Source organism: Panulirus ornatus, chromosome 16 (assembly GCF_036320965.1).
Source record: "Panulirus ornatus isolate Po-2019 chromosome 16, ASM3632096v1, whole genome shotgun sequence".
NCBI classification, from domain to species: domain Eukaryota; kingdom Metazoa; phylum Arthropoda; class Malacostraca; order Decapoda; family Palinuridae; genus Panulirus; species Panulirus ornatus.
In genome coordinates, this window is record NC_092239.1 from 7,701,491 (window position 1) to 7,716,166 (window position 14,676).

Below are 14,676 nucleotides of genomic sequence, written 5' to 3' on the forward strand. Positions count from 1 at the left end.
TCTGATCCTTGTCTCTCAGTGTCAGAGGAGTCGACACTGCTAGACTTGGGGCTTCGAAGCGCCATATGATGCCGGACGATGAAAGGGGGGGTCCTTCGTTTGATCGTTCTGCTGTGTTTACGGCCCACCTGAAGACAGAGCTTGAGTCTCTAGAGCAAACAGAGAGGTTATCAAGGGTTCCCGGCTGTGGCTCTGTGCAATGCAGAGGGGGAAAAAAGGAGGGGGGTATGTAAGATGATGACTACTTGGTCCTCTTGTGAACCTTTGAGCAAGAGAGAGAGAGAGAGAGAGAGAGAGAGAGAGAGAGAGAGAGAGAGAGAGAGAGAGAGAGACAGGGGAGACGGGGCATGAATGTGACAGTGGCTTCACTGCCTGTACCTCAGTGCTCTCCCGGCAGTGTCTCAAGGGCGAATTGCTGTCCCACCGGTTCCTCCACTGCATATGTGTATCATTGTTTGATTTATGCGAGGCTTTAGTTGTTGTATACGCCTTTCTTAGTAGATCACACACACACACACACACACACACACACACACACACACACACACACACACACTATATATATATATATATATATATATATATATATATATATATATATATATATATATATATATATTAGCGAACCTGTATCATTGTTGACGAAACAAGAGCGCAATTTCGCCAAAGAGCTCATCGCTCCAAATGAGTCTAGTCTTTCCCGGCGACTGAGAGCAGCGCAGCTCTTTGGAACTGCAGGACCCCCTGGAAAAGGGGCCTTGAGTGTGTATCCTGGGCGGCTGAGCAATTGTGTGTGTTGCTAGTCTGTACCAAAAGTCCGTGTAATCCTATGACAAAAGTTTCCAGTACCACAGTATTAGGATCACGAAGCTTACCTAGCTAGTTAGCTGTAGGGTTGCGTCCACAACTTCAGTGGTATAGATGTAGTGACACAGGTGCAGTAGCAGAGATCTAATGGCATAGCGGCTCTGGCATGAGTGTGACATTGGCAAAGATGCAGGGGAACGGGTGCAATAGCTTGCGTGTGTGTGGAGGGAAAGTGGTGAGGATACAGTTGGCTAACTGGAGCTCGAGTGTGTGAGTCATGTTAGGGCTGGAGTCTGACGTACCCGGGGGGGTAAAGACAGGGTAGAGGGCCTTATGTGGAGCTTGTGGAGGAGGAGGTGAGTTGCCGGTGCTCAGGAGGAGTGACGTGGAGAGGTGAGCCTTTTAAAGGGCTTGGTAGGACGTAGCTGTCTGGCCAAGGGCTTGTGGAAAACGTCGGGGCAACGGGAGTGGAAGGATTTGCGGCGTGGAGTGGGTGGGGCGCGGAGGAACAGGTATCGGAGGAGGTAACGACGCTGTGGGCGAGAGGAGTAAGGAGAGTGGGAAATGGAGGGAGAAGAGGGTTTCTCTCTGCTGCCAGTGGGAGAGCTGGAAGTGCTTGCTGCTCACGAAACGATCAGTGATACTAGAGTAGGAGATATTGTTCCAGTACACAACTGGGCATCATACCTTACAAACTGCTTTGGAAGGTTCTCGTATTTTTCGCTAAACTCATCGCTCTTGAGTTTGCAGAAACCCCTGACAGTAACATGATGAAGAGACTTTAAGCTAATGTGATAAACCAAGTTTGTCATTCGTAATGTTATAGTTATCTGGCCACTAGGGTATGACGAAGACCTTTTATGACCTGTGTAATCTTTTCGCTCTGCTGCTCACAGGATGAGCATGGCCGTGCAACAGGTGAGCTATCGATAGCAGTAAAAAAAGATACTGAAAAGACAAATATAGAACAGGGAGAGGAGTACCGGTAAGAGGAGGAGGAGGAAGAGGAGGAGGAAGAAGAGTAGTCGTGGGAGAGCAACGTAGTGTGTGAGGGGCGTAGAGGCGGAGGAGCGGGGAAGAGAACAAAACGTGGAGGCAGATGGGCGTGGGGGCAGAAGGACGTGAAAGCGGAGGTAGGAGCTTGGAGGGATGGCGCGTGGGGTAGAAGGTCGTAGTATACGTGGCGGCTGCAGGAATGGTAGTGTGGGCAGTCCCAGGGTCACCGGCGGCGGGTCCCTGTGGCCTGCAGCCGGCCCCACCCTCCCTCCTGCAACACCGCCACGCCACACACCACACCACACACCAGGACGATGAGACACACCACACCACACATACTTCAACTAAGGTCGAACATATGTGGAATATACCTCGCTATTAGTATCTCTGAAGCCAAGGGTTCGACTCAGATGAAAATCTAGTCTGCTTGCATGGTCCATCCTCATGTACCTTTCCTGTGATCATTTCCAGCGTCATGGCAACTCTCTTCTTTTCACACATTGAGTATCGCACTCTTGTTCCCCCCCAGTGAGACAGTTCGTTTCTAACTCAACGGAAATCTCAGCGGCTTGTATATAGCTTTTCGCCAACTTTCCTTTCAAGGGCAAGGGTGATACCATCTGGTACAGCGGGTTCGTGTGGGTCTAACTGCTTCACCAGCTAATCGCTACCTGTTTCCTCAAGTCATTGTTTCCCGAGTATTAACTCAAATCCCACACGGACACTACAGCAGGTTCCAAATCTTTTTAATGCAGAGGAATGTACTCTATAACATGATCAGGACCGTATATAATAACTCACAAGTGTGCACGAGCAGTGTAGTGTACACTATCATAAGACCCACAACTTCTTCTGGCAGAGATGGTTAAATCTGCCCGTGTGTACCAGGGCACTTGGGAGATCGATGGTGCTGACACGTTTATGTTTTCTTTCCACTCCTTCTAGTTTTTGCCATCCTCGGCGGACGATATGCTGTGGCGGATATGGTCATCCTGTAACGGCAGAGTAAAAAGATTATTATTAGAGATCACAAAGGAGTCTTCTTTTTTTTTTTCAGACTCCAGTGAACGCATGATGATCACTTACGCCCTCACGAGTATTACATGAACGAACTATCGTACTGATCCATTTCCCTGCCAGATGCAAAGAGTGGATATAAGCTCAGAGTTTTCAAGTATATTTTTCAGCACCAAGGGTTCCTCCGTCTCGTTCGTCTGTGGCTAACTCTCGCACTCTTCCAATGCGAACTTGAGGAGCATCACTGTAGACCGGAGAAGTACTTGTGTTTACCACTCACGACCAACTCACCAACTCCACACTGGTCACCGTAATCAGCTCCGTGAGACAAGGCAGGTCAGTTATTATTGACTGATACGGGAAGGTACGTGCAGCCTTTAGCAGTCTCTTGCGTAATTTTCATGCAAGGTCGTTCGTTGTCTGGCCCTCTGAGTCAGAGTTCAAAACACTATGAGGAACGGAATGCGTCCGTAATTAAGCTCTCACGTGGCTAGGCCGAGCGAACAGTGCATCCGTCTGGTAGCAGAGAGCGAGAGCCGGGGTCCTCACCCGTGATCAGCCAGGGTCATGCCTAGGATCTAGCTGGAGCCCCTCCTCACACGCAGGAAGCCTTAGAGGCAAGGGTAGGTATGGGTGAAATGACCCCGAGGGCTCCACACGTATCTGCCTGAGCGAAGGACAACATACCGAACCTTGAAAATCACGTTTGTACTACTCTCCTCACCGCCTCTTGCTCCGCACACACACTCACCCATGCCCATCATCCAACGCCAATTCTCATCCTCTTTTCCCAACATCCAACGCTACCTGTCGCCCTTTTGTCCCATCATCCAACGCCACCTCTCCTCCATTTGTCCCATCATCCAACGCCACCTCTCCTCCATTTGTCCCATCATCCAACGCCACCTCTCATCCTCTTGTCCCATCTTCACCTCCCATTCCCCCGTTTTATGCTATCAGCTTCATATCATATCTGCTCCTCCCCTCCTCCTCCTCCTCCTCCTCCTCCTCCTCCTCCTCCTCCTCATCCTCCTCCTCCTTGCCCCTTCCTCCTTCTACCCAATGTCCCGTTGGTTACACGGGAATCCAGCACGTGCCCACTGGCGCCACACCCCGACCGTCCTCCAGAGATCGGCCATGCCTTCTCAACCACGCCCGTAGACCTGACGCCTTCGTCTAACCGATGAGTGAGAGAGAGAGAGAGAGAGAGAGAGAGAGAGAGAGAGAGAGAGAGAGAGAGAGAGAGAGAGAGAGGTTTGACTGGAGCTCCCCAACCTCACACCTCACACACTGCGTCACGAAGGGTAAGTGGTGAGGGCCGTTCGCATATTGCGTAGAACATTTGATGTGAAGGTCAATACATAGACAGGTGTATAAGGAAGTCTTTATCATGTTAAGTAGAGAAGGAATTAGATCATTTCATTTGCAGAGAGGAACTTAGGAGATAAGTATGGAAGGATACATAAGAGTCATGAATTTAAAGAGATGGTCTGTAAGCCAAGATAGATAGATAGATAGACAGTTCAGTATGTAGATGGTAGACAAAACCTGAAGGGATGAGTCCCTTGTCACACCTCCATCAGTCACAGTAAGGTCACACCCATTCACCTGACCTTGTTCCATCTTCCACCAATGCTGCACGCTCCAGCTACTCCCGTTCACCTCACACACTACAGACATCTACCCCTAACCCTGTTCACCTCCCTCGGTGAACATCCCTATCCCTATCCCACGATTAGCCAATCCAGTACTCACCAATTCCTCTGAATTATACTTCCTCTTTCGTAAATGCATCTTTACCTCACCCAGTTTTCTTGTTCTACCCAGTCCCCTGAGTAGATGCCCTTGAGTTCTCTTCTCTCTACTTTTCCCCAAGACCGACGCCCACCTCCCTCCCTTCTCTCTCTTCTCTGGTGGCCCCAAGCCCACTCACCACACCCCTACATCGCTACCTAGCGGGGGGGAGGGGAGGGCAATCTGTGAGTGAGATCTCCCATGGCCATCGCCTCATCTTCCTTTTTTGATCCACACCTGAATGTCAATGTATCGGAGTTAGTGTTGTCACTCCCGAGATCCTGTTTAGACTGAGTGGGTCGCACAGTGTTCGCTCGTAGCTTCTACCGTCAGTTGGTAAGGACTTGTAATGTCTATGATCATCCCTTCGTTCTGAGACTTGATGTGTCTTCTCTATAGCATACTTAGGGCCTGATCCTCTCTAGCTCGAAGCCTAAGAGTTCGCTCAACAAGATCCTACAAACATTTAGCTTTGAAAGTGTTACATTTATTTTCGTTTTTTTTTTTTTACAATCGAGCATCGATGTGTAAAAAAAAGTCAGAGATCATTTATCCCAGCGAACATAAAGACGTGATATATAACCAGATTATAGTTACTAGATGATCCTATCTTTGAATATTTCAGGGAAGAGCAAACTTCTCGCGGAAGTTGGGATGGAAATACGAAGCAGATTAGGGATTCTGATGGGTTGCTTATGGTCACCTGACGTACGAGGCTGACGCTTGTGCCAGATGTGTCGAGGTCAGACTTTCATCCTGCTTGAAGGTACACGTAACCAAACGCTCTCAGGTATTGAAAAAAAAAAAGAAATAAATATTTAATTCACGTAAGACATGATATGAATAATGAGGAAGTTGAACACATACGTAGCGATTTATTAGATAAAAAAAAAAGAAAAACGGAAAGCATTATAATGTTAAGACTACATATAATCAGAGTGGAATGAAAAGATGAGAAAATTCTTCACTTTCATTACGCGTCTCTTGGCATCATGTCTCCTCAACCATCCCTCACTGTATGCCGTGTTGGTGATGACGATGCTGCTGCACTCTCTCTCTCTCTCTCTCTCTCTCTCTCTCTCTCTCTCTCTCTCTCTCTCTCTCTCGCTATCTATCTATCTACCTATCTCTACCTATCTATCTATCTCTATCTCTCTATCTATCTCTCTTTCTCTATCTATCTATCTATCTATCTATCTATTTCTACTTCGTACTACTTTTCCTTCCCTCACTTCCCCAGTTTTTGCACGTCCCCGAGTCACGTCATCCACCGTCCTCCCCTCCATACAAGTATACGTGGCTGAGTTCTCTTTTCTAAAAAAAAAAAAAAGTGTTGGGTCATCGAGAAGACCATGGTCTGCATCGAGTGACTTCCCTGGGATGCAACGTGACCAGCAATAATACACGCTCACAAGGGCCTCATCTGGCAAGGGCGATCAGACCTTCCCCCACAAGCAAGCTTTATATATTCAGCAAATGTGACAAAATGAAAAAATGAATCTCCTCCTTGACACATATATTTCTCATTTATCTGATCAGACACCATTCATATCTAATATGTAACATAACTGATGTTCCTCGTCGACCACAAACCTCTTTAGGTGTGTCGGGGAAGGAGAGTGAGCGACAGAGCAATACGCACTCACAAATGAAGCGTATACAAAAACCTTTATGCATCACGCTGTAACGAGGAACACTTGTGTCATGCGCACCACACTGTATTTCCCACCTATTTGTCTGGGGTCACATGAAGAGGTGGTCTACGTACTTTTTTTCTCCCTAACAGCAGGACACAACTCTAAGGACATGAAAAATATAATTCCACTCGCAATTGACGCCTCCAGAAATGAATGTATGGCATGATAGGCACACAGACATACAGGTGAACAGAAAGACAGACAGACCAACACACACACACACACACACCTTGACCATAAGCTCTTTTATGATTGGTTAACTACTTACTATCACGACCTCCCATTTCTGCGGCATTACAGTCTATTTTCACCCGAATGGCTGCCTGAATTCAATAACCCTTCTTCTACTTATCTATCTGTTTTCATCCATGATAGACAACAGTCGCCCCTATCCTGCCTCACGGGATATGAACCTCTTTGTACTTCCTCTTCGTAAATGCATCTTTACCTCACTCAGTTTTCTTGTTCTACCCAGTCCCCTGAGTAGATGCCCTTGAGTTCTCTTCTCTCTACTCTTCTATGGACTTCCATACGTATGATACCACATCTATGGTCTTCCATGCTTATAATGCCACATCTATGGTCTTCCATACTTATAATACCACATCTATGGTCTTCCATACTTATAATACCACATCTATGGTCTTCCATGCTTATAATGCCACATCTATGGTCTTCCATACTTATAATACCACACCTATGGTCTTCCATACTTATAATACCACATCTATGGTCTTCCATACTTATAATACCACATCTATGGTCTTCCATACTTATAATACCACATCTCCCGAAGCCTGTGCTCAGAACAGAGCGCAACATAACATTAAAAGACACAGTCATGAACAAGGAGAGCGGCGGCCGACCGTGTGACATGGGTCCTCGTCGAGCGGAGACCTGGCGAATCTAAGAGCAACAAATACGTGAGTGGAAACATGCGGAAGATGAGTTAAAAGTTTCAGGGTCACGCCCTCCCCCTCCGCTCACGTAGGGCGGTGTGAAGGTAGGCAGATACAACATCGGAAGTCCTTAGATGTGGCATTGTAAATATGGAAGTCCATAGATGTGGTATTATAAGTATGGAAGACCATAGATGTAGTATTATAAGTATGGAGGACCATAGATGTAGTATTATAAGTATAGAGGACCATAGAGATGGTATTATAAATATGGAAGTCCACAGAGGCTGCGTTATATAGATGTGGTATTATAAGTATGGAAGACCATAGATGTGGTATCATAAGTATGGAAGTCCATAGAAGTCCATGTTTCACTGTAACACATTAGATAAAGGCTGGAGATGTTTCAGGGTGATGCTGTGAGTGGCTATACGTGCTTGGTTCGCCCTTATTAAACTGGAAAAGGAGCAGTGATGTTAGATAGACTGATAAACCTTCTCTCTCTCTCTCTCTCTCTCTCTCTCTCTCTCTCTCTCTCTCTCTCTCTCTCTCTCTCTCACACACACACACACACACACACACACACAGTGCTGGTCGTGTCTCTCCTTATTCCACGATCCCAGGAGAAACTACACGCCAGCGCAGCAACCTTACCGCGCCATACGTAGAGCAACCATTCCCAAGCTCAGTCTAGCAGCAGATCAATTGCGAGGCAAACGACTCAGGCCAACACCAGGCGTCATGGCCTGAGAACACGACACCGGGAAGGACGACCGCTTCCTGCTCTCCCTCAAGCAGTGTTGTTCCTTCGGCAGACAACACCCAGGTCTGTACCTAGGTTCGAGTCTGCCTTCCGGGATGAATCTTAGGGGGAAAAAAAGATTGTATATAGATAGATAAACGTAAACTAGGTCATTAAGTGATTGATATGAATAGAATAGAATACTAAAAATAGATGTGATTATGATGAGGGGGTTTTGTCTGGGAGGGAATGAACACCTGAAGTGTCCTCTCAAGTGCTAGGTCGTGTGATGGTTGTGGATCACGACAAGAAATATAGGTCTACAGAAGACCATCAATTCCCCCGTAGGGCGACTGTTTTACTGCAGACGATGTCTCAAGTTCTGTTCGTCCATAGCTACATAACTGTGGATTTCATCCATGATTCTTTGGTCTACCGTTTCCACTCGTCTTCGAAGTACGATCAGAAGGAAGGGATGGCATATGGAACTAGCTCAATCCTCTATATACTGCCAGTGTACAAGAAATACGTACGTCGGTGAAATTCTCAAACCCCCAAGCAAAAATCTTCAGCGTCTAAGGCAAGAAATGAAACTATTCCCATTACTTCCTTGCGTTTGTGTGTGTGTGTGTGTGTATGTGTGTGTGTGTGTGTGTGTGTGTGTGTGAGAGAGAGAGAGAGAGAGAGAGAGAGAGAGAGAGAGAGAGAGAGAGAGAGAGAGAGAGAGTGAGTGGGTGAATGCAGGCAGTGAGAGTGAGTGTGTGTAGCGTCTGTCGTCCCTGGAGAGAGAGAGAGAGAGAGAGAGAGAGAGAGAGAGAGAGAGAGAGAGAGAGAGAGAGAGAGAGAGAGAGAGAGAGGACACCCCCTCCCTCCCTAGGTATCAGATGCATCACGAGGTCCAGTGTTACCTGGGCCTCACCCAACACGGCCTCGTGGGGCATGACACCCGCCCCTTCGTGTGTAATGAGAACTCCTCCTCCTCCTCCTCCTTCTCCTCCTCCTCCTCCTCACCAGTGGTACACTACCGTGCCACTATCACTTTCTGCTCCTTCCTAATGGTGGCTCATAGACACGGAGATGAAGATATCTACGTGTGAATATCTACATCTCTATGTGAATGAGTCGCTCTGACGTGTATGTTCACTGGGATGGTGAAGAGATATATATATACTGAGAGCTTTTGAGATTCATTTCTTGAAATTCTGAGCGCTTTTGAGACTCATTTCTTGAAATTTTTGGCATGAGCAGAAGTCGAGGACATAAAGGTCAAAAAGCTCTCTCACCTGTGTGACTCACTATCCCAATCCACACACACACACATACACACACACACACACACACACACACACACACACACACACACAATATTGGTAGTAAAGTCTTCTAATGTTATTAAAGCATTCTTGGGAGGTTGTTGTGATACGGTCGTGTTGTCAAGTTCTTTAGCTATCGATTTGAAATATATCTTTCTGACACTGTACAAACATTCCTCAGTGAAGGTCTTGGGGAGTTCTTTTACGGACGATACAATTTCATCAACTTTGTTGTTTTCACCATCAAGAAATTCTGGACTGCAAATGTGGTGTGCACGAAGTGACATTGAGATATACATACGAACAGACATTTTGTGGGATTTCTATAGATGCTGATCTTGATGTGGTTCATATGTCTGTGCACAATGACATCCAAGAAAGGCAGTTATAGTTAACTAAGCAGGCGAGTCTTGGGGAGGGGGAGGAAAAAGAGAAAAACTGACAGTGTCTGAACTTAGAAATAACTATACTTGGAGCTGTAGTAACAAAACGGAGCCATCAGTGTATAGAAAAGGTTTAGCATACTCATAGCTGTAGCCATCTCCTGTCCAGAATTTGGTTTAAACATCTTCATGATTAACTCTGTCTACATTGTGTCCATTCGTTCTGTTGTTGGTCCACTTACTGTTGCTCATTTCTTACAAGCAATGCGCGCACTATGTAACTTACTGCATAGTTCCTGTATTTTTGCCCATTCATTTTAAACAGTTCACTTGTTCTGTAACTTGTGATGTAATTTAGTTACTGCAGCGCAAACCCTGCCCTCTGGTGGCAAAAATCAGTTATTGAGGATTCTTGTAATACTGATGGTGTCGCGCAGTAATGTATCATGGCTGTTTGACAAGTAACCCTATGAACTCCTTTAAAAAACACAAAATAAAGATTGAAATAAAAGGAGTCTTGGTGTACTGAACCAATCGTCCAATGGAGAAATGGCTCAATGTGGCTGATTGCTAGAGAGAAAACGAAAGAGAGAAAAAGAAAACACAGCGAAAAAAAACAATTTGCTCCCCTCAAACGGAGGTCCGACATGATAATCAGGACGAGAGAGAAAAGGGAGACAGACAAACGGTCAGTCGGTCGCACCGGCAGCCTAGCTGACCCAAAACGCAACACGGGTGAACACTGCTGAGGTCAGCAGGACCCACGATGACTACAAGGACACCACGGTCAACCAACCGACCAACCAACCACCCACTAAACACCCCACCCCCTCTTCCCCCCTCGCCGCCCCAAGACGCCAACCACAAGATGAACAAAGAGAGACAATCTACTACGACCGGAAGTGAACGGGTGAAAAGTAGATTCTTCTACAACCCCACGAAAAAAAAGAATGCTTAAGAACATATAACATGAAGTTCTTGAACTTGGTTCTTCCAAAGGATTGAGTCCTGACGAATCTACGTCTTCAGGTCTTTTAGAATACAAAGTATAGGTCCTCCCTCAGGTGATGTGACGAAAGAAGGAGGGGGAAAAAAAAAACACACGTAGTTATTTGTGAAGGTTGATGGGAATACGTGTGTTGTGCACTCTCCCATACCACCACACCCACCCCTAAGAAGGTTATTTCCCTTCTCTTAGCCACAGGAATTCCAGATCTACATAACATCTACAGACAATCCTTACTAGATGCTCTTAAGCCAACGTTAAACTCCACCGGTGTGTCAACTGCACTACATTCTAAAGTGTGAGGTGAACGTATTAACAGATAAAAGATCGTAAGACACTATACACTCCTCCCTTATTAAGGTACCTGGCACCACACACCACCATGGGAATGACGTATATAACAGCGTGACCAACACTGCTCACCACACATTAGCTCACAACCTCGAGTAGAGAGACATGGAGGCCCTGGTAAGTGAAGTCTGCTTGGTGGCAAGTCGTCCACGAGCTTGTTCTTCACAGCAACATACTGTATGACACACACAGTCATGATCAGCCCCTTGATTTTGCTCACGTAATTCTTGTGTGATTCTGTGATTATATACATTCAATGACGTGAGTAGAAGCAAATTAGTTACGTTATATTTTTAGCAAAAAGTTTCAAACATATGAGGTACCACAGAGAGGAAGATATATATATATATATATATATATATATATATATATATATATATATATATATATATATATATATATAACTTTTTTGTGAATGTAAGACAAAAGTCGAGGGAAATAATTAAGAAATTTAGTAAGTCGTTACTCAAGACTTTTTGTCTACAGTCACGCGATGACAGCATCACTGTAATTAGCATAACAGATCCACCTCCTCCTAGCTACCCTGCATAACACAGCTTCACCTCCACAGGTTGTTCTGGCTCTGACAGGCGTCGTGAGCGCTGCGCCCACTTTCCTACTGCCTTATCCCGCCTATACGGGCGGCGTAGTGGGCGTGCATGCACCCGTGGTGCCTGTCTCCTATGCCAGCCAACACCATGCCCAAGATGAGCTAGGCCAAGTCAACTATGGTTTCGCTCACTTTGGTCAGGCCAAGAACGAAATTCGTGATGCCTTCGGCAACGTCGCCGGCGTCTACACCTACATCGACGCTAACAACGACCCAGTACATGTGCAATACACTGCCGGCGCCGATGGCTTCCGCGTGAAGAGCAACAACCTCCCCGTTGCCCCGGGTTCGCCTGACGTCGACCTCCCAGTGGCCCCTGAACCCGTCATGGACACGCCGGAGGTCGCCGCTGCCAAACTCGAGTTCTTCGAGGCCTTTAATGCCGCCGCCGCCGCCGCTGCCGCAGCTGCTGACGAGGATTCAGTCCCTGAAGCACCTGTTGCTGAAGAGGAACCAGTCACCGAAACCCCTGTTGCCGAAGACGAGGAGTCCGTCACCGAAGCTCCAGCTGCTGAAGTTGAGGAGGCAGTGACTGACGCTCCTGCCGCTGCTGAGGAGGAAGCACCTGAAGAGGAAACCACTGAGGAGGAAGCTTCGGTCGACCCCGCTCCATTGACTGCCCCCGAGCCGGTCATGGATACTGAAGAAGTCGCTGCAGCAAAGGCCGATTTCCTGATTGCTTATGAAGCTGCTGCTGCCGCCGCTGCTGCTGGTACTCTCCCAGAAGTTGTTGTGCCTACTGGCGCCCCAGAATCTGTTGTGGACACGGACGAAGTCGCTGCCGCCAAAGCTGAATTCCAGGCTGCCTACGAAGCTGCCGCTGCTGCAGCAGAAGCTGCTGCCAACTTCGACTTGGACGGCTCCATCTCTCATTACACAGGGCACCTGTCTGCTGTGGACGGCGTTCTGCCCCCAGTGTATACCAACACCCTCCTGCACGGAGATCACTTCATCCACACACCCACCCACGTCCACTATGATCCTTACGGCCATGGGCCTTACAACTACCCGATCATCCCTCTGTAGGCGTCACGACTGTGTCTCTCTGACGACGTGAGAATGATGTAAATATGAATATATAATAGATAAATAATTTATCATAAAATGCTGTATTAGTCTTTACCTCCTTAAAATACCTCACAAAGATATGATAATGCTACACCATGACAAGCCTTGTTTATTCATCTTAAAGTCTAACTTTACACCACACAATTATCTGAAGATCATCTCTTAGACTATCCATTCAAATGTTTATTACTCATCTTTTTTTAAACCTACTAACCGCTACTATACAACCCCGAATTAGTCTTTAGCCAAACATCAGCACAATACCATGTATCACAATTAACCTGTATCTAAACAAGGCATTAACAACATTGAATATTTTGTGAACAAGTTTAAAAGAATTTCTCTATTGATATTCGTACCTCATATATCTCCATCCTCCCAAGCATTGACCATTACTGGTATTTCTCTCGCTCTTAATATTCATAATCCCGTACAACGCTTACTCCACTTACCCTCAGTGAACTATCATTGTCCCTTGATCATCTGTTGCTATGCAACCCACTAGTAACGTTAACCCATTCAATGACATTTTCAATATTGGTCCTCAGTAACTTCATGATGATTAATCCATATCCCCTACATTGCTCACAGCATAATACATACAGCGTATTCTCCCTAGCTTCAGCTGCCGATTTCGTGGCGTTTGTGATGAACGAGAAAAAGTGTCACATGCGCAGATGCCCTAAAACTGAAGTGCGGGGTAATACGAACCGACACAGAATGAAAAATCAGAATGTTATAATGAGATACGGAGGAAGAAAAGGAGTGACAACAAAGGGGCGTTTATATATACATGTCTTCACGTTCTCCCTTCTTCAAAAATAGGTTTGGTGGTTGAGCTCTTCCATTCCTTTGGAATACGTAAGATATATATCCTAAATGAGATGGTCTTTGATTAGGGCATTGCCCTCCCGTTCTCTCTCAGTTAACGTAAAAAAAAGAAAACGAAACACAAATCCCTTCTTTTTTTTCCTATCAGTGTATCACTATAATATTCTCAATTTCTAAGCTACTACGCGTGAAGATAAGATCTAGTAATGAGAGTGGACTATATAGCTCCTCTCATACAACAAGTGACACATGCAAGTATAGCATACTTCCCTACACATATCCTTCGAACGTGTGTGTGTATGTGTGTCTCCTTGACCCTCCGTCTTTACGAGCGTCCAGATTCCCCCCTAAGTCTGTCTCTCTGTAATTCAAATCCTTCGTTATTAGAGCTTTATCTTCCCTGAGCACCGTGTGCGTTTCACCAGCTGTTGTCATTTGTATAATTCGTTCCGGTTCAATATGATTCTTCGGAGGATTGTACTTTGTCAACAACATCACACATATTGTTTTTCCTTCATGTGTTATCATCATCATTGTGTGTGTGTGTGTGTGTGTGTGTGTGTGTGTGTGTGTGTGTGTATGTGTGTGTAGGACAGAGTACTGCACAGTCAGGCATTTAGACAGACGATAGGGAAAGAGAGAGACATGGATAAAGTGAGAGAATGAGATAAGGGAAAAGATTATTTTAGTTCCGAATCTTCATCGACAAGTAGTATAGACGGGGAGTCCCGTGCAGGAGAGAGAGAGAGAGAGAGAGAGAGAGAGAGAGAGAGAGAGAGAGAGAGAGAGAGAGAGAGAGAGAGAGAGAGAGACTGGTGGGTGAGTTGTGGAGGGAAACATGAACAACAGGCAAAGGACAGGAGATAAGAGTCATTCACTCGTGAACTCTCTGTGAACATCGGCGATAAACACGAGAGCCAGAAGCGTCGAGGTTTGGGCAAGGCCACGTAAGGACGTTTGTTACGACCGGAGGGCTGGGCGGTGGTGTGAGGGAGGTGGGGTGAGTAGTGTGGGGTGTCCTGACACGGATGGGAGGCGCTGGTATTCCTCCGATGACCTTCGTCAGGTGGTGGAGGAGAACGTCTGGTCTACGAAGGGATGACTTAAAATAAAAGATTCAGATGGACAATGCTGTGTGGGTCAGCTGATCTAAAGAAAAAAA

General features: G+C 46.2%; 1 protein-coding gene across 1 annotated transcript; it reads left to right on the plus strand.

Annotated features, from left to right (window-relative positions):
* The first annotated feature begins 11,071 nt into the window (after nucleotides 1–11,071).
* Nucleotides 11,072–12,706, plus strand: LOC139753957 (uncharacterized). The gene is made up of 2 exons (XM_071670917.1): nucleotides 11,072–11,122; nucleotides 11,577–12,706. Exons 1-2 carry the CDS (start codon nucleotides 11,111–11,113, stop codon nucleotides 12,639–12,641), a joined length of 1,077 nt encoding a protein of 358 aa, XP_071527018.1. The 5' UTR covers nucleotides 11,072–11,110; the 3' UTR covers nucleotides 12,642–12,706.
* The last annotated feature ends 1,970 nt before the right edge of the window (nucleotides 12,707–14,676 follow it).